The sequence below is a fragment of the Benincasa hispida genome, chromosome 11 (assembly GCF_027475165.1).
Source record: "Benincasa hispida cultivar pf3 chromosome 11, pf3_genome.v1.1, whole genome shotgun sequence".
Taxonomy (NCBI): Eukaryota; Viridiplantae; Streptophyta; class Magnoliopsida; order Cucurbitales; family Cucurbitaceae; genus Benincasa; species Benincasa hispida.
In genome coordinates, this window is record NC_143488.1 from 82896399 (window position 1) to 82916292 (window position 19894).

Genomic DNA, 19894 nt, shown 5'->3' on the forward strand with positions numbered 1-19894 from the left:
TCAGATAAGCCTCTTATAAAGGCTACTTGTGAGTCTCGGACTTTGAAATCTTGAAAGGAGGAGCAGGGATGAGAGGGATAAGATACTGACCTGGAAGAGGTGTCGGAAGGTAATTGTACCTTGATGCAACAGTTCTCTAAAATGTCTGCATTCAACAGAGAAGTCCAGCTGTTTTGGAAGGAAGTTTTCTTTCTTATGAAGTGTTTTCGAAAAGGTTTTAAGATGGAAACCTTGCTTGTATTTTTTGGATTAATTCCAGGTAAGGGAGGGGATGAGGAAAAGCCACCTAATGAATATTTTCTCAATGATTCGTAGGTGTGAAAGGGAGTGGCAGAATGTGATGATTGACCTTCTGTATGGGCGGGAAAATCAAATGACTACTTGGAAGCCAAAATATCACCACACGGAGGGGCTGTGGCTTTCAGATGGACTTTTTGGTTGTCCATTAATAAAAAATCTCCTTGCTTTAATGAAATAGACTGTTGGACTTCCTCGAAAGATAAATTTGAAGTGGAGGCCGTTGGGATTTCGAGAGAGGAGATTAAGGGGGCCATTGGTAATGTAGAAACCATTGGACTTCCTTTGGAATGAGTTGGATTTTCTAGAGGTTCTCTCCTCAATAAATGATACTCCTTCTCTCCTCTTAATGATTCCTCTTCTTTCTCTTTCTTTTTGTTCACACTAAACCGGTTAGGGGAAATTCCAGATTGATCTTCACCTTTATTAGCTTCCGACAGGCTGACTTCTCTTCCATCTATCTGAAAAGTCACTGGAGTAAACTTTTTTGATGGGGAAGTTTCTTGACTCTCCTTTTCCGGTTGTTTAACACCTTTCATCGCCGTTTGGGACAAAATTTCCTTTGAAAACAGGGGATTTTTGGAGAAGTTCAAGTGATTGACTGCTGTCTTGAGGAAGGACCATTGCTCAGCCTCATTTTAATCACATAATCCTTCATCTATCAATACTTGATTAAATCTAGCACTTTGTCTACCGGATTTAAGAGATTCTTTTCATTAAAAAACCTCTTGGCCTTCTTTGGAGGCTTTAGGAATTCAATATCACCAAAATGAAGGAAGATGCTTCCCCTGTTTTCATCTGTGATTTCTAGAGTTGCTGGTATAAACCCACATAAATTTTTCTTAACCTGAATTCTAGCTTCTGCCACATTTAAAAGGTTTAAAGTTTCTATGGCTATTGCATCTAATCCACCAAAATAAGCACCAATTGCTTCAAATATTTGCTTGCACCAAAATTCTAATGGTAGATTTTTAATTAAAATCCAACCTCCATATCCTTTAACTACCCTTGGTCGGCTGTGTAATTTGGTGTTCCACCTTTCAAGCTTTAGGTGAAGATGTCCTATTTTTTGCCACACATCTGGATGCTTAATCAAATCTTCCAAATTCCCCTTTTCCAGCTTTAATAGGACTGATTTAGCTGAAAGAGGATTGATGAAAATTTTAGACTTAGACCATTGTCTTAATACCTCTGAAACTTCCTTCCATTCATTGAATTCACAAAAACGGTTGACTACCCACAATTTATTGAAATCTTCTTTGAGGACATCCTGATGTTTTTGAACCCAAAAATTAGTTTTGCTTTTTTTTTTTTTGGTGTTCTGAGGGAGCAGGGGACTCTGTTTTTCTGAAAAAATAGACTTAACCATTCTTCCCCTTACTATGTCTGCATAGGAGTTTGGGACTGAGCGGGGGTTTTTTGTCACCTGTTCAGCTTCAAAGAGGGACAAAGCATCATTTAACAAGATAAGGAAGGAATGCCAACCTGACTTAAGAGTTCCTAATGGAACATGAATGAAGAATCGTCCTCCAACTGCAGGCCACACTACACATCTTAAAAACCAGTTTGAATAGACTCTGATTTTAGAATTCTTGGTTACACCAGGAGCATCTTGCCCGCTTTTGACTAAGAAGCTAGATGTTGGAAGTTTCGAAAGGGTTGAGATGTTTTCCACAAATCAAAGTAGCTGCGATTTTGACAAGGAAATTTGCTTTTAGGCTTCCACATCTTCTATGATTACTGAACCAGCTTGGATGAGGGCACAGAAGTGGCTATCCTTGATTTTACAGCTAATAACTTCGACGGCTAAGTTAGGCTTGGAAGGGAGGGTCGATGGATGGGCCATGAGAGTTTGGTGAGCCGAGGGTTGCAGATGAGGGCTGAGATTGGTGGGAATAGGCAAAGCTTGGTCGGAGATGGGGAGAGGGCAGAGAGTTAGGTCAGAATGGGGTGCTGGAGGGAGGGAAGGGGAGAGAGGAGAGAGGAGAGAGGAGAGAGCATTTTTATTTTTCTTGTTGGAAGAGATGACTCAAAACATTGGCAGTTGGTTGTTGTTGTTGTTTTTTCTTTTTCTTTCTTTTCTTTTTTTTTTTTAAGGAAATAGATCTTTTCATTGATGAAATAAAAAGAGTTTAATGCTTCAAATACAAGGATACAAATGAAAAACAAGGAGAACTTCAAATAGATCAAATCAAAACTAAACCAATATTATATCTAGGACTATTTAGAGAAAATAAATGCTCCCCAATTCAAACAAATTAAGGCAGTTGGTTGTTCAACTAGCCTAACAACTATAAGGAAACCGACCCTTGAGTAACTAACCTAACAGAATGGAAACATAATAACCCATAGCATGACAGAACTGAAGAACCATTCTAGTGTAGTAACTAACTACTAGCCTTCCTCAATTGCCTTCTTCTTGAATGAAACTTGCCTTCAAGATTTTCATTTCTGAATGAAGTTCATCTTGGATCATATGAGCAATAGGATACTCTTAAGTAAGACTGATTGTTTACTTCTTAAGCATCAATCTTACCAAAAAATTTCTTAAGCATTAATGCACGTTAGAAAGTATTCTTCGTTTTGAAGAGCAACAAACATGCCCTAACTAGCTAACAACTTAAAACACAAGGACTATTCCCTCCGGCAAATGACTGTAAAGTTTAACTAGCTATTAATGGGCAGGTTACAAAGAAGTCCCTACATCAAGTTCATGTATGTTGACAGTCCTGCCATAAGAAAAACCACCATCAAATACTGATTTCCTATTCCACCACTATCGGATTTGTTAGAACTGACTATTGGGATCCACAATATTTTCTATGATTGCCTTTCCTCAACCTGCTGGAGGTATGATTTGTTCAACTTTTGGCTGGTCCCTTGCATTGCCTGGAGATCCATTCATTCTGATTGCCCAGATATTTGTCAGTTACCCATTCAAGGAGGGAGAAAAAGACCATTTAGCTCAACTTTTCTAGAGCCTTTTTATGGTTTCTATGGAAGAACATAGTTTTTGAATCTTTTAAGGACAATGACCGATGCTTCAACAATGTTCTTGATTATCTAACTTTTTTTTAGCTCTCACATGGTGTAAATTAGCACCCACCTTTTTTGATACAATCTCTTCTCTTGTAGCTGGAAAACTTTTTCTAATTTTTCCTTTGGATGGGACCCCTCCCCTTTTTTATAATTTCATCTCATCAATAAAACATTTCTTATCCAAAGAAAAAAAGGAAGTTTCTATAATTATCGTTATAAAAGGGGAGGTAATTTGGGGGAAGATGAAACTAAAAAATGTGATGAGAAGAGATTATTCAAATCCTCCGTAGTACCTCACATCAGAATCGTTCCTAATTACCCATTGTGAGAGCCATGGATATCTTCTTTGGACTCCTTTGTTTGTATTGATATTGCATGACACTGTTATACACACGGTTGATTATTTCCTTTATTGTGAAATTTTATATTGTATTTATTGTATTATATTTGCTGTATTTTATTCTTTCCTTATTTGTAATTAGGTATTTCTTCTATTTAAGAAACCCTTTCCTCCTAAGATTAATAAGAGAAAAAATAATGTTTTTTAGCATGGTATCAGAGCATCAAAATTTTTGAAACCCTAAAAACCCAAAAAAACCCTAATTTTTTTTTTGAAAACCTAAAAGAAAAAAAACTCTACCTTCTGTCGCTGCCCGCCGCCGCCGGTCTCTGTTTGTTCGCTGCCGCCGTTGGCCACTTGAAGCTCTGTCGCCAGACGTCCGACTGAAAGTCACGAACGTTTTGTATCTTCAAACGTTGTTTAAGTCACGTTTTTTGGTCGTGATTTCTCAGTCTGTCGTCCGATCGTGTCTGCACCGCCGATCGTCATTTCCACTGCTCAGTCACTAAGGCAGTCACTAAGCGCCGCCGACTGTGACTGCGATTTTTCAGTCTGCCGATTGCCGCTGTCCATCAGCTATAATTTTCCTAGTTGTTGGTTCGTTTAAGCCTTTGTTTTTTCCTCCTCCAGATCTACTGATTTTATATTTTGGGTTTCCGTTTCTTCAATGATATGTTGGACACTAAGGCACCCATCACTCGAGTTTGCGACAATCGTGTCCATTCAATCAGTTCCACTGTCCAAATAACTACCATTCGACTTAATGGGGATAATTTTCTTCGTTGGTCCCAAAGTGTTAGGATGTATATTCGTGGACAAGGGAAGATTGGTTACATCACATGAGAGAAAACCATTCCTAGTCCAGATGACCCTTCATTCGCTGGATGGGATGTTGAAAACTCCATGGTTATGACTTGGCTTGTCAATTCCATGGTTGAAGACATTGGTTGTAACTACATGTGTTACTCTATTGCCAAGGAATTATGGGATAGTGTAACTTAGATGTATTCTGATTTGGACAACCAGTCACAAGTATTTGAGTTGAACTTGAAATTGGGTGATATACGACAAGGAACTAACTCCATTACACAATACTTTCACTTCTTAAAAAGGATTTGGCAAGACCTTGACCTCTTTGATACGTATGAGTGAAAGTCTACAGAGGACCAAAAGCACTATAGGAAAACTGTTGAAGATGATCGTATTTACAAATTCCTTGCCTGCCTCAATGTTGAGTTCGATGAAGTTAGAGGTAGAATACTTGGAAAAACTACTCTTCCAATTATTAATGATATTTTTTTCTAAAGTTCGCAGGGAAGAAAATCGCAGGAATGTTATGATTTGCAAAAAACCTATTGATTCAGTTGAATGTTTTGCGTTGGTGACTGAAAATACTGCAATGAAGGCTTCTAATCAATCCAATAAGCCACATGAAAAGCCTCGTGTCTGGTGCGACCATTGCAATAAACTTCGACATACGCATGAAACTTGTTGGAAACTTCATGGAAAACCTGCGAATTGGGAAAGTTCTAAGCAACATGCTTCCAATGCTAAAGTTGTTGACTCCAACCGGTTTAATAAAGAGTAAATTGATCAAATTCTGAAGCTGCTAAAGAACATTCATCATCTAGTAATCCTAGTGTTTCCTTGGCACAATCAGGTACTTGTCCTCAAGCTCTCTCTTGCCTTAATTCATCTCCGTGGATTATAGACTCTGGAGCTTCTGATCATATGATCAGTTCCTCTTGTTTATTTGAATTATTCTCCTGTGTATTGCAATGAAAAAATTCGCATTGCTGATGGTAGCTTCACCTCTATTGCAGGAAAAGGAACTATTTCTTTGACTACAAAACTTATATTATGTTCTCCATGTTCCAAAATTAGCTTGTAACTTGTTGTCTGTTAGTAAACTCTCTAAGGATGCTGACTGTTGTGTTATCTTTTGTGAAACTCATTGTACCTTTTAGGATCAGGACTTGGAGGGGAACGATTGGACGTGCTAGGATGATTGATGGTCTTTATTACTTTGATGAAGTTTCTGCTAGTCATAAAAAAGTTTAGGGCTTGAGTAGTATTTGTTCTCCTTCTATTAAAGAAACTATCATGCTTTGGCATCGTAGATTAGGGCATCCAAATTTCTTTTATTTTAAGTATCTGTTTCCCGATTTATTTAAAGGATTTGATTGTTCAGTTTTTCAATGTGAAAGTTGCATTTTTGCGAAATATCATCGATTCACCTATTTGCCTAAATCGTACAAGGCGTCATCACCTTTTTCCTTAATTCATACTGATGTTTGGGGTCCGTCTAAAGTCTTAACTCATAGTGGTAAGCATTAGTTTTGTTACCTTTATAGATGACCACACTCGTTTAACTTGACTTTATTTGTTAACAAAAAAGTCAGAGGTAAAAGAGGTTTTTGTTCGGTTTTACAATATGATAGAGACTCGATTTCAAACTAAAATTCGAATTTCTTCACTCTGATAACAACATTGAATATTTTAATGAACAATTAACAAATTTTTTGCAAGATAAGGGCATTTTTCATCAAGCTACGTGTCGTAACATGCCTCAGCAGAATGGCATTGCTAAGCGAAAGAATAGACACTTACTTGAAGTTGCTTGTGCCCTATGAATGTTCCAAAATATTTGTAGGGTGATGCCGTTCTTCCAGTTGCATATCTGATCAATCGAATGCCGATAAGGTTTTGAATTTTAAAACTCCTCTAAATCACTTCAATGAGTTTTTTTTCCTAATAACCGACTGTCTTCTGATTTGCCAATTAAATTGTTTGGGTGTACTGCTTATGTCCATTCTTCTCCTCTTTCTCGAACTAAGCTTGATCCTCGAGCCACTAAATAGATTTTCGTAGGCTATGTCTCTCATAAGAAAGCTTACAAATGTTTTGATCCTTTGACCCACAAGTATTTAGAGAGTATGGATGTATCTTTTTTAGAAAATCAACCTTTTTTTGGCCCAAATTTTCTTCAAGGGGAGATATCTAACCTTGAAGATAATTTTTGGGATACTTTATCTCTCCCAAACATCAGTGGTCCTACAATTATGAGCTCTAGTTCTTCGATACCAAGTATGGAGAGTTCTTCTTTAGGAGGAGAAACACTACAAAATGACTTCACAAGTCGAAATCCTAAACTTCAGGTTTATACTAGAAGAAACTTGATTCAAAGAGTCCGAGATCAGACAATTGACTTATCACAGGACCAATCAAATACTCCGATAAATGATCCTAAAGATCCAGGTATTGGACACTTTACTCCTATTTCTCCTAGTTCTTCTTCTACTTCTAATCCTTTACCTGATGTCTCTAATCTTGATATTCCAATTGCACATAGGAAAGGTACTCGTAAATGCACCAAATATCTCGTTAAAAATTATCTTTCTTACCATAGATTGTCCGACTGTCATAAAGCCTTCACATCCAAAATAACCAACCTATTTGTTCCAAGGAATATACAGGAAGCCCTAAATGATTTGAATTGGAAATTAGCAGTCATGAAAGAGAACAATGCACTGAAAGAAAATTGCACATGGGACATAGTTGAACAATCAAAAGATAAGAAGACGGTGTAATGCAAATGGGTGTTCATTGTAAAATGTAAAACTGATGGTAGTATTGATAGGTACAAGGCCAGATTGGTTGCCAAGGGGTTCACTCAGACCTATGGCATTAATTATCAAGAAACATTTGCTTCAGTAGCTATAATTAATTCTATTAGAATCTTGTTGTCTGTGGCAGTTAATTTTGATTGGTTTCTTTATCAACTTGATGTGAAGAATGCCTTTCTCAATGGGGATTTTGAAGAAGAGGTTTTTATGAACTTGCCACCTGGTTTTGAGGTGGATCTCGGGATTAACATAGTGTGCAAGTTAAAGAAATCATTATATGGGCTTAAACAATCTTCCAGAGCATGGTTTGAATGGTTTGGAAAGGCAGTCACAAGCTATGGATTAAGTTAAAGTCAAGCTGATCATACTATGTTCTATAAACATACTGGAAGTGGTAAGTTGGTTGTTTTGATAGTGTATGTTGATGATATCATTCTTATAGGTAATGATGAGACATGACTGGATATCTTGAAGAAAAACCTTGCTAATAATTTTCAAATCAAGGACCTGAGAACCTTAAAGTATTTCCTAGGAATGGAGTTTGCTAGGTCTAAAAGTGGCATTCTTGTCAACCAGAGGAAGTATATTCTTGACCTACTGAATGAGAAAGGTTTACTTGGTTGCAAGATAGCAGAAACTCCTATCAAGCAAAATTTAAAATTGGTTGCTGCAACTGAAAAAGAAGTAAAAGAAAAGGAAAAGTACCAGAGGCTTGTAGGGAGAGACTCATACACCTCTCTCACGCACGTTCTGACATTGCTTTCGCGGTTAGTGTGGTATGTCAGCTCATGCATGCTCCTAGGTCAGTTCACTTTGAAGCAGTTTATAGAATTTTGAGATATTTGAAAGGTACTCCAGGAAAAATGTATATTATTCACGAAGCATGACCACCTAAATATTGAGGTTTACACTGATGCTGATTGGGCAGGAAGCACGACTGATCGAAGATTTATTTCGGGGTATTGCTCTTTTGTTGGAGAAAATCTGGTTACTTGGCGAAGTAAAAAACAAAGTGTGGTTGCAAGAAGTAGTGCTGAAGCAGAATTTAGGGCTTTAGCCCATGGTATTTGTGAAGGCATATGGATAAGAAGACTACTGGAAGAATTGAATTTCTCTCAGACAATGCCCATACGCATCTATTGCAATAACAAGTCAGCAATTTCCAGTGCCCACAATCCAGTCCTTCATGATAAGACCAAACATATTGAAGTTGATAAACACTTCATAAAGGAAAAGATTGATGCAGGAATAATATGCTTCCTCTTTCTCTCAACAGTAGAGCAAATTGCAGATGTGTTAACTAAAGGTCTTCCAAAGTGGCAATTCAACAAGTTGATTGACAAGCTGGCTATGAATGATATCTTCATACCAACTTAAGGGGGAGTGTTGATTATTTCCTTTATTGTGAAATTTTATATTATACTTATTGTGTTATATTTGCTGTATTTTATTCTTTCCTTATTTGTAATTGGGTAATTTTTCTATTTAAGAAATCCTTTCCTCCTAAGATTAATAAGAGAAAAGATAATGTTTTTTAGCACACACAAAGGCCTATTATTCGTTATTGTGTTTTGTAGCTTTAATGCTTTTTCCTGTATGAATGTTATTTCAGGAGCATCTTTTGAAGATTACTTCTGAACATCGTGCAGAAATGGCTATGAAAAGAGGAAAGCCGAATCTTCCAGAAGAAGGTTGGTACTTTATGATGTGGCTTCCTCTTCCTATTGGAGTTTTTCCATTTACTTGCTCTTCTTGTGGCACAATAATAGGTGCTCAAGTACATTTAGGTAAAGATATCAAGTATTATATGAGAAGGGTATAGGACGATTCTTCTTGGTAGAGTTATTGATGTATGGAAGTGCTTAGGCCAAGGAAAAAATTCTCTTTTAGGGATCGTTTGGTTTAAGGGTTTATACATATCTGAGAATTAAAGATAGATGCCTGAAAATAGGATGTCTAGGAATCAAAGTTTACTGCGTTTGGTTGTGCGTGGGAGTGCTATTAGAATTTTATGAAAAAAAAATTGTTCTTGCATTTAATTTGTGAAATTAAGCATGAAAATATTATTATAATTGTAATAGATTAATTAAAGAATAAACAACATTTAATATATCGATAAAAAATAATTAATTATGAATCAATAATAATTTTAATTATAAATATTTGAAGATTGAGTAACTTATAATTAAAGTTAACCAATTAATGCATTTAATGAACGTTATACTAATTATAATCTAATACCTAATCATTTTTATAATTAATTAAGTTTAACATTAGTGATTTTAATTTTAATTAAATAATATAAGAAAATATACTTTAATGAACAATATATTATATAAAAGGGTTGTTTTCATATATAGGAAAATGGACCAAAATATTTACAAATAATAGCAAAATATCACAATTTATCGCGGTCTATTGTAGATAGAATGTGATATTTTGTAATTAATTGTAAATATTTTTAATAGTTTTGTCATTTAAAATAATTTTCCTATATAAAAAGTGAAAAAAAAGGAGATAAAAATATGATATATTAATAAAGAATACTAAAAAGTGTTTTGTAAATATGATATACTAATAATGAAGAAGTAACAAAAATCAATCACAATAAATAATTAACTTATTATAAATAATCAATAATGACTATATATTCATAATTAATGATCAAATTAAAATTAATTTCAATAAATAATTACTTGATTATTAAAAAAATAATTAAGTAATAAATTATTATTATTGAAAAAAATGAAGTTTTATACTAACTAAATTTAACTAATTATAGTTTACTAATTAAATATATTTAAGATATTGTTGGCTAATAAATTAATAATTGATGTAAAAAATAATTCTATTCATCTAATAAATTTTTATTGTAAAAATAAGCTAAGTAAATATTTCAATAGATTATTATTCATTTACTAAAATAAATATTTATATTATTTTTGTTAAATTAATATTAATTAATTAATTACCTATATTCAAAGTGAAATTACATATAAAATGAAAAACAAATGGAGAAGGGAAATGAGAAAATCCACAGTTTTGGAAGGGAATAGAAAACTCTTACCTGTGGGAAATGAGAATGCCTGGGAATAGCTTATTCCTAGGTAAAGAGTTGAAAACTGTGAAACAAACATGAGATTTGGATACATGTGCCAATTTCCATGTAGAAAACCCTCCAACCAAACAACCTCTTAGAGATTCTCTTTAACAGTATTTGGGTTAACTTATAAGTATAGACTATTCTAATGGGACAGATTGTCAGACGCTACACCATACAATTTTTGAGAAAGACTAGGATTTTTTTTTCTTTAATAATAGGTAGGTGGCCACTTTGGGATTTGATGAACCCCTGCCTCAAAGTCTCCAAGTTCCCTCACATGGTCCTTTACCTCTTTGTAAACCTCATTATCGGGCCAAGTCGGGTGGACCTGACTGAGAAAGGTAAGGCCCAAGATCGGCCCAACCTCCCATAGCCTAATTGAGGGCATTGCTTATGGGATTAACTTATTCGATCAAAATTTGAATTGGGCTCGAGTTGACCCATTGGATAATTAATTTTTAAAAAATACAGCTATAGAATTTCTCAAACCAAATTGTATTGTAATTATGCGTAGTTCTCATTGTACTAAACTAGATTTCCTCCCTTTATTAGTACCTCCTTTTTGTGGAGTTACTTTTTGGATGCTCTTGTATTCTTTTATCTTTTCTCAATGAAAATTTGGTTCTTTATTAAAAAAAAATCCAAATTGTATTAAAACTTTTAGATTTATATTTGGTTATAGAAGATGCCGGCAATTATGTGCATGAGAACAAATGAAGAAAAGATGGTTCTTATCCTCTCGATCTTGCCATCAACGAACATGCATGGAAGTGAACTTCTGATTTTGGAATGTGATGGCCATTACATTGAGTTAGGTTATTGTTATAATATTCATCATTGTTAAGGTTTAGTTGATTATTATTATTTTTATTTTCTTTAAGACTCAAACCCTTGCAATAATTGTTTTCAAAGCACGAGGCACACCTGAAGGCAATAAAAAGGCCACATTAAGTGAAGCGAGACACAATGAATAGATAGATACATAAATAAATAATATAGAGAGCATAAGTTTATATATACATATTGTTAATAAAATGTCAAAACTTTAAAGATAAATACTAAATGGTCATTACATCCAAATGTCAAAAATATCAAACAATAATCAAGTCAATAAGAATGAAAAAAAAAAAAAAAAGTAAAACATCATCTGTTGATTATTTCCTTTCTTGTTAATATTTTCATTGTATTCTTTTTGGTCTATATTTGTTGTATTTATATTTTCCTTATTTGTAATGGGTATTTCTTCTAATTAAAATAAACTCTTTCTTTCTTTGAGAAATAGGAGGAAAAAAAACTTTTTACACATGCTATCACAACTGAAATTGTACTGAAACCCTAAAAAGCCCTAATTTTTTGAAAAAACAACTAGTTGTGCCACCGCTGCTGCCGTCGAGCTCCTCCTTGTTTGTCGCTGTCGTCGATCCCTCAGAGCCTCATCAAACGTCACATCTCCGTTGGAGCCTTCGATCGCCGAAGCGTCTTTTCCTTCTTCATTCATGTTTAGCTTGTCTGCAGGTGGTCTTTTTGTTCGGGTTAGCTTCTGCTACCGGCTGGTCAAGTCTGCAGCCACCATTGTTGCATTCTGCCGCTCACCGCCATGTTCCACTGTCAGTTGCCGCCTTCCACCCTTGCCACTGTTTCCTCTTCAATTTTTCTGGTTTTTTCCTTCCAGATCTACTATTTTTCTCTTTGGGTTTGTGTTTCTTTCAACAATATGTCAGACACTAAGTCCACCATTGCTAAAGTCTTAGACGACCGCACCTTAGCCAACAGTTCCACTGTCCAAATAGCTACCATTTGGCATAATGGGGATAACTTTCTTAGTTGGTCCCAAATTGTTTGGATGTATATTCGTGGACAAGGGAAGATTGGTTACATTACTGGAGAAAAGACCACCCTTAGCCTAGATGATCCTTCACTTGCTGGGTGGGACGTTAAAAACTCCATGGTTATGACCTGACTAGTAAATTCCATGGTTGAAGACATCAGCTGTAACCACATGTGCTACTCTACAACCAAGGAATTATGGGATAGTGTGACTCAAATGTATTATGATTTGGGCAACCAGTCACAAGTATTTGAGTTGAACCTTAAATTGGGTGATATATGACAATGAGGTAACTCCATTACACAATACTTTCATTCCTTAAAAAGGATTTGGCAAGATCTTGATCTCTTTGATACATACGAGTGGAAGTCTATAGAAGACCAAAAGCATTATAGGAAAAATGTAGAAGATGGTCGTATTTACAAATTCCTTGCTCTGAATGTTGAGTTTGATGAGGTTAGAGGTAGGATACTTGGGAAAACTACTCTTCCACCTATTAATGATGTTTTTTCTGAAGTTCGTAGGGAAGAAAGCTAAATAAATGTTTTGTGTTGGAAATAAAGGGTTTTGTTGATAGTTATAGCCCCAAGGGTAGTTTAGTATTTTATTTTACCCTGGCTTTATTTCCTTTTTTATTTTAGGGCTTGCTAGAGCCTATAAATACGACTTCTATTGTAACTTTCATTGTGTGTTAAAAATAATAAAAAGAGACTCTATCGTAGTTTTTCTCTCTGTTCTAGGGTTTTCCACGTAAACCTAGTGTTCTCTATTTTCTATCTTTTAACATGGTATTAGAGCGTAGTGACGAAACCCTAGCTGCCATCGGCGAAAGCCAACCGGTGTAAGATAATCTTGGTTTTGCACCAGCCCCGCTTCCGCCACAGCTGCCGATGGGGCCTCTGACCACCGAAGCTATTGCCGCCGCCACTGTCGTCGATTATGTCGCCACCGATACAGTCGATGTTACTACTGTCCAAGCCGAGGTTAATTGGTACCTTCAGTCCTTGCATATCCGTCCAACTCTAGCGCCGCCGCAACCCTTTGATGGAAATCCTAGCGCCGCCACCCTTTTTCACTATGCCGCTGGTGTTCCTCCCTTGTTACCGAGAGTTGCCGCTGCCTATCCCTCCAACCTCATTGCCAGTAGCTGAAACCTACACCTTGAAGTCCAGATTGGTGAGTCGTCTGCCTACCACAGAGGTAAATCCCCTGCCGTAGCAACGTCGGGAATCCCCAGCTCCTTTTCCTTTCAGCCTCAAGCAACCTATCTGTAGTCGTTGAGCCTTCCTCATCATGAGTTGCCTAGCTATGAACATCAAGGTTCAATTGGTTTATCTCCGGTAATGGTTCAACAACAGTTGGCTAATGTTCAAGCAAGTTTTCAGCCACGAATTGCTACTCTTGGGGCAGCCTTAGGTGCTTCCACAAACTTAAATCCTAGTATAGTGAATTTTGATATTCTTTCCGGTCTACCGATGTATCCAGAGAATCCGGTAACCTTTTTCCCTGCTCTAACTACTGCAAACTATTTGTCTGGATCTATGGAAATTCCATAGGGTTATTTGTAGGAGAAAAGTTGAATGGTTAGAATTATTTCTCCTGATCTCAGTCCATTAAATGACTTTTGAGGAGTGTCACAAGTTTGGGTATCTAACTAGTGAGATACCAAGACCTAGGCCAAGGGATTCTCAGATGCACATTTGGAAAGGAGAAGACTCACTGCTTCGATCATTGCTAATTAATAGTATGGAACCTCAGATAGGGAAACCGTTGTTGTATGCTGGGACTGCTCGAGATATCTGGAATGCAGTTCAAAAATTATATTCTAAGAGGTAGAATGCGTCTCGTCTTTACACTCTGTGTAAACAGGCTCACGAGTGCAAATAAGGATGATGGATGTCACTTTATACTTTAATAAGTTGTCTTTAACCTAGCAGGAGATGGACCTGTGTCGTGAAATTATCTAGGATTGTCCTTTTGGAGGTGTTCAGTATTACAAGATTGAGGAAGTTGACCGTGTCTATGATTTCCTAGATGGTTTGAACTCCAAGTTCGATGCAACGCGAGGCCGTATACTGGGATAGAGGCCTATACCTTTTCTTATGGAAGTGTGTTATGAGGTTCGTCTAAAGGAAGACAGAACTAGTGGTATGAACATCACAACTGTATTTGCTACTGATTCTGCTGCTTTCAGTACGAAATTATCTGGTTCTGATAGTGACAAGCAAAGTGGGAAACAGACCCCGATGTGAACATTGCAAGAAACCATGACATACGAAAGATCAGTGCTGGAAGTTACATGGTAGACCATCGAAAGGCCGAAGACGTCCTCCAAATGTAAGACCCAATCCTGGTCGGGCTCTTATGAGTGAATCTGTGAGTGCCCCTCAGTCACAACCTTAGGTGAATTGCCAAAGTGACCCTGGTGTCTCTTCCCTTGGGGCTGTTGCTCAATCAGGTACCTCTCAATCCTTAAGTCTCCTCAAAATAAATGGTAAGAAATCATGGATACTTGATTCAGGGGCTACAAATCATTTGACTGGATCTTTTGATAATTTTCTATCATATCTTCTGAGTGTTGGTAATGAAAAGATTCGAATTGCAGATGGGTCCTTTACTCCTATTGCGGGCAAGAGTCATATTTCTCCTTTAGATGGTTTAACTTTACAAAAGATCTTACAATTTACTATTTATTAGTAAGATAACTAGAGATTTGAATTGTCAAGTTGCCTTCTCACTAGATAATATTTTTTTTCAGGATTTGAGCTCGGGAAAGACGATTGGCACTACTCGACACAATAGGGATTCTATGTCCTTGATGATGATGCTTTCTCTAGGAACTGTTATAGGACTAGTTTGTTGTCTTCTTATTTTTCAACTTCAGAAAAAGATTGTATGTTGTGGCATTTTTGCCTTGGTCATCCAAATTTCAAATACATGAAATATTTATTTCCTCATTATTCAATAAAGTTGATGTCTCTTCTCTATCTTGTGATGTGTGCATTCGTGCAAAACAACATAGGGTCACCTTTTCGTCTTAACCTTACAAACCTTTTCAGCTCTTCACCTTTATTCATAGTGATGTTTGGGGTCCCTCAAATACTACCACCTCTTCGGGGAAACGGTGGTTTGTGACCTTTATTGATGATCATACTCGTCTTACATGGGTTTTTCTCCTCACAGATAAATCTGAGGTTTCATCGGTATTTCAACAATTTTACACTACTGTTGAGACTTGATTCAACACCAAAATTGTTATTCTTCTAGTGATAATGGTCGTGAGTTCCTTAATAATACTTTTGGGATTTTCTGTCTTCTCAAGGCATTGTCCATCAAAGCTCGTGTGCATCTATACACCTCAATAGAATGGGATGGCTGAAAGGAAAAATCTTCACTTTCTTGAGATTGCTCGGTCTCTCATGCTGTCTACTTCACTTCCATCTTATTTATGGGGGGATGCAGTTTTAACTGCAGCTCATCTTATTAATCGAATGTCTTCTTGTGTCCTTCAACTCCAAACCCCTCTTGAATGCCTCAAGGGCTATACCCTACTACGTGACTTATTCCTGATGTTCCTCTTTGAGTTTTTGGGTGCACTTCTTTTGTCCATGGTTATGGCCCTAACCAAACTAAGTTTACCCCTCAAGCTCATAAATGTGTCTTCATTGGGCATCCCATTCACCAGCGAGGTCATAAATGTTTCCACCTTTCTTCTCGGAAATACTTCATCTCCATGGATGTAACGTTCCTTGAGGATAAACCTTTCTTTCTCGTTAGTCATCTTCAGGGGGAGAATACTAGTGAAGAGACTAACTGGTCCACATCTTCCGTCCATGTTGACCTTCCTGAACCCATCCTGAGTGCCCATGACATCGTTCTACCCACTAAACAAGTCTCTTGGATAACCTACTACAGAAAGAATATCATAAAGGAAATAGTGTCCCCTGCTTCGCCGACTCCGATCCATGAATCTGAACCAATGCAACTCAAGGTACTAATGGCCCTGATAATATTAACTTGTGTGTTGAGGATGATATTTGTTTATTTGGCTGAGAATGACAAGAATAATATGTTAGTTCTAGAGAATAACAGGGTTGCAAGCAGTGATGAGACTTCGACAAAAACACAAGAGGTGAGAGTCTTCATCAGGCTGGAAAATGTAATCAAAATCCCATTACAGATGAGGAATCAGACAAACTAAAGTATTATGATATTTCTCTTGACATGCCCATTGTATTGAGAAAGGGCACCAGATCCTGCACTAAGTACCCCATGTATAGTTGTATCTCTGACAGTAATCTGTCTTCTGAGTTCAAGGCATTTACGGCCAACCTTGATATAGTAACAATACTGAAAAAAATACATATGGCTATGGAAATTCTTGAGTGGAAGATTGCCATCGTGGAAGAAATGAGAGCTCTTGAAAAGAATAATACGTGGGACCTTGTTGCTCTTCCTAAAGGGCATAAAACAGTTGAGTGCAAGTGGGTGTTCACTCTGAAGTATAAATCAGATGGAACTCTAGACAGGTACAAGGCCAGACTTGTAGCAAAAGGGTTTACTCAAACTTATGGGATAGATTATTCTGAGACTTTCTCCCCTATAGCGAAGTTAAACACGGTCCATGTCCTTCTTTCTGTTGCAGTTAATAAAGACTGACCTCTCCATCAACTTGATGTGAAAAATGCATTTCTGAATGGTGAATTAGAAGAAGAGGTGTATATGAGCCCCCAGGTTTTGAAGCTCAGTTTGATCATCGGGTTTGTAACTCAAGAAGTCTTTGTATGGTTTGAAACAGTACCCCGAGAGCGTGGTCTGATAGGTTTACTACCTTTGTTAAGTCCCAAGGTTTCACTCAGGGACACTCTGATCACACATTGTTTACAAAAAGGTCAGTATTTGGGAAAATTGGCGTTCTAATTGTGTATGTTGATGATATTGTCTTGTTAGGAGATGATGCTGTTGAGATCACCAGGTTAAAAATGAAAATGGCTGATGAGTTTGAGTTCAAAGATGTAGGGAATCTAAAGTATTTCCTCGGAATGGAGGTGGCAAGATCAAAGGAAGGGATCTCTGTCTCACAATAGAAATACACTCTTGACCTGTTAAAAGAAACAGGTATGACTGGATGTAGACCTGCTGACCCTCCTATTGAATTCATTACGAATCTGGGAGATTCTGTTGATAGTTCCTGTTGATAAAGAGAGGTATCAGCGTCTAGTGGGAAAACTGATTTATTTATCTCACACTAGACCAAATATTTCCTATACTGTTAGTGTTGTCAGTCAGTTTATGCAGGCACCTTATGAAGAACATATGGAAGCTATGAATCGGATTTTGAGATATTTGAAAAGTTCACCAGGTAAAGGTTTGATGTTCAGAAAAACTGACAAGAAATGCATTGAGGCTTATATCGACTCTAATTGGGTAGGATCAGTTATTGACAGAAAGTCTACCTCTGTATACTGTACTTTTGTGTGGGGTAACCTAGTTACTTGGAGAAGTAAGAAGCGAAGTGTTGTTGCTAGAAGCAGTGCTAAAGATGAATACGGAGTTATGAGTTTGGAAATCTGTGAAAAACTCTGGTTGAAGAAATTTCTGTTTGATCTACACCAAGACAGTGTTCTACCTGTGAAGCTTTATTGTGATAATAAAGTGGCTATAAGCATAGCCAATAATCCTGTACGACATGATAGAATGAAACATGGGAGATTGACAGACACTTTATAAAAGAAAAATTGGACAATGGCAGTATCTGTATTCTGTATATTCCATCTAGTGAACAAGTTGTTGATGTTCTAACCAAAGGGTTACTCAGGCAAAGTTTTGACTCGTGTGTTAGCAAGTTGGATCTGATTGACATCTATGCCCCAACTTGAAGGGGAATGTTGGAAATAAGGAGCTTTGTTGATAGTTTATAATCCTAAGGGTAGTTTAGTATTTTACTTTACCCTAGGTTTATTTCCTTTTTTATTTTAGGGCTTGCTAGAGCCTATAAATATGAATTCTATTGTAACTTTCATTGTGGGTTAAAAAGAATAACAAGAGACTCTCTATCGTGGTTTTTTCTCCCTCTTCTAGGGTTCTCCACGTAAACCTAGTGTTCTCTATTTTCTATCTTTTAACATTTTGATTAACAAAAAACTATTGATTCAGTTGAAAGTTCAGCATTGGTCACTGAAAATACTGCTTTGAAGGCGTCTGACCAATCCAACAAGACACATGAGAAATCTCGTGTCTGATGCGACTATTGCAATAAACATCTGCATATGTGTGAAACTTGTTGGAAACTTCATGGGAAACCTACGAATTGGAAAAGTTCTAAGCAAGGTGAGAAAAATTCTCATCAGCATGCCTCTAATGCTATTGTTGTGGACTCCAGTCTTTTTAATAAGAGCAAATTGATCAAATTCTGCAGCTGCTAAAGACTAATTTATCGTTTGGTAATTCTAGTGTTTCGTTGGCACAATCAAGTAATTTTCCTCAAGCTCTCTCTTGCCTTAACTCATCTCCATAGATTATAGATTATGGAGCCTCTGATCATATGACTAGTCTCTCTTGTTTCTTTGAATCATACTCTCCTATGTATTGCAATGAAAAAATTTGCAATATCGATGGTAGTTTCACCTCTATTGCAAGAAAAGGAACTATTCCTTTGACAATGAAACTCTTGTTTAATTCTGTTCTTCTTTTCCAAAATTAGCTTGCAATTTGTTATCTATTAGTAAAATATCTAAGGATTCTAACTGTCGTGTTGTCTTCTGTGAAACTCATTGTACCTTTTAGGATCAGGACTCAGGGGAGACGATTGGACATGCTAGGATGATTGGTGGTCTCTATTACTTTGATGAAGTCTCATCTAGTCATAAAATAGTTTAGGGGTTGAGTAGTGTTTATTTTCCTTTTGTTAAAGAAACTATAATGCTTTGACATCGTAGATTAAGACATCTAAATTTCTTTTACTTAAAGTATTTGTTTCTAGATTTATTTAAAGGTTTTGGTGGTTCAATTTTTCATTGTGGAAGTTGCATTTTTGCCAAACATCATCGAGCCAAATATTTGCCCAAACCTTACAAGGTTTCCTCACCTTTTTACTTAATTCATATTGATGTTTCCCTCTAAAGTTTTGACTCATAGTTAGCGTTGGTTTGTTACCTTTATAGATGATCACACTCGTTTAATTTAGCTTTATTTATTAACAAAAAAGTCCGAGGTAAAAGAGGTTTTTGTTTGGTTTTATAATATGATTGAGACTTAGTTTCAAACTAAAATCCGCATTCTTCACTTTGATAATGGTATCGAATATTTTAATGAACAATTAACCATTTTTTTTGCAAGATAAGAGTATTTTTCTTCAAGCTACGTGTCGTGATGCTCCTTAACAAAATGACCTTGCTGAATGAAAAAAATAGACATTTACTTGAAGTTGCTCGTGCCCTTATGTTTTCTATGCATGTCCCAAAATATTTGTGGTGTGACACAATCCTTATAGCTGCATACCAATTCAATTGAATGCCAACTAAGGTTTTGAATTTTAAAACTCCTCTGAATCACTTTAAAGAATTTTTTCCTACTGTTTGGTTGTTTTTTGACTTACCAATAAAATTATTTGGGTGTACTGCTATGTTCATACTCCTACCCTTACTCAAACTAAACTTGAT

At 36.5% G+C, this 19894-nt stretch overlaps 1 protein-coding gene and 1 pseudogene across 4 annotated transcripts in view; both read left to right on the forward strand.

The window, feature by feature from the left end:
• Positions 1-19894, forward strand: part of LOC120092051 (WW domain-containing protein) — an 85059-nt gene that overhangs the window by 17478 nt on the left and 47687 nt on the right. For all 4 annotated transcript variants that reach the window (XM_090307452.1, XM_039050244.2, XM_090307453.1 and 1 more), the window contains one exon: positions 8915-8993. In XM_090307452.1, coding sequence (XP_090163578.1) covers positions 8915-8993 — 79 coding nt within the window. The remainder of the gene's footprint in view (positions 1-8914; positions 8994-19894) is intronic.
• Positions 4212-5333, forward strand: LOC150032956 (uncharacterized; annotated as a pseudogene).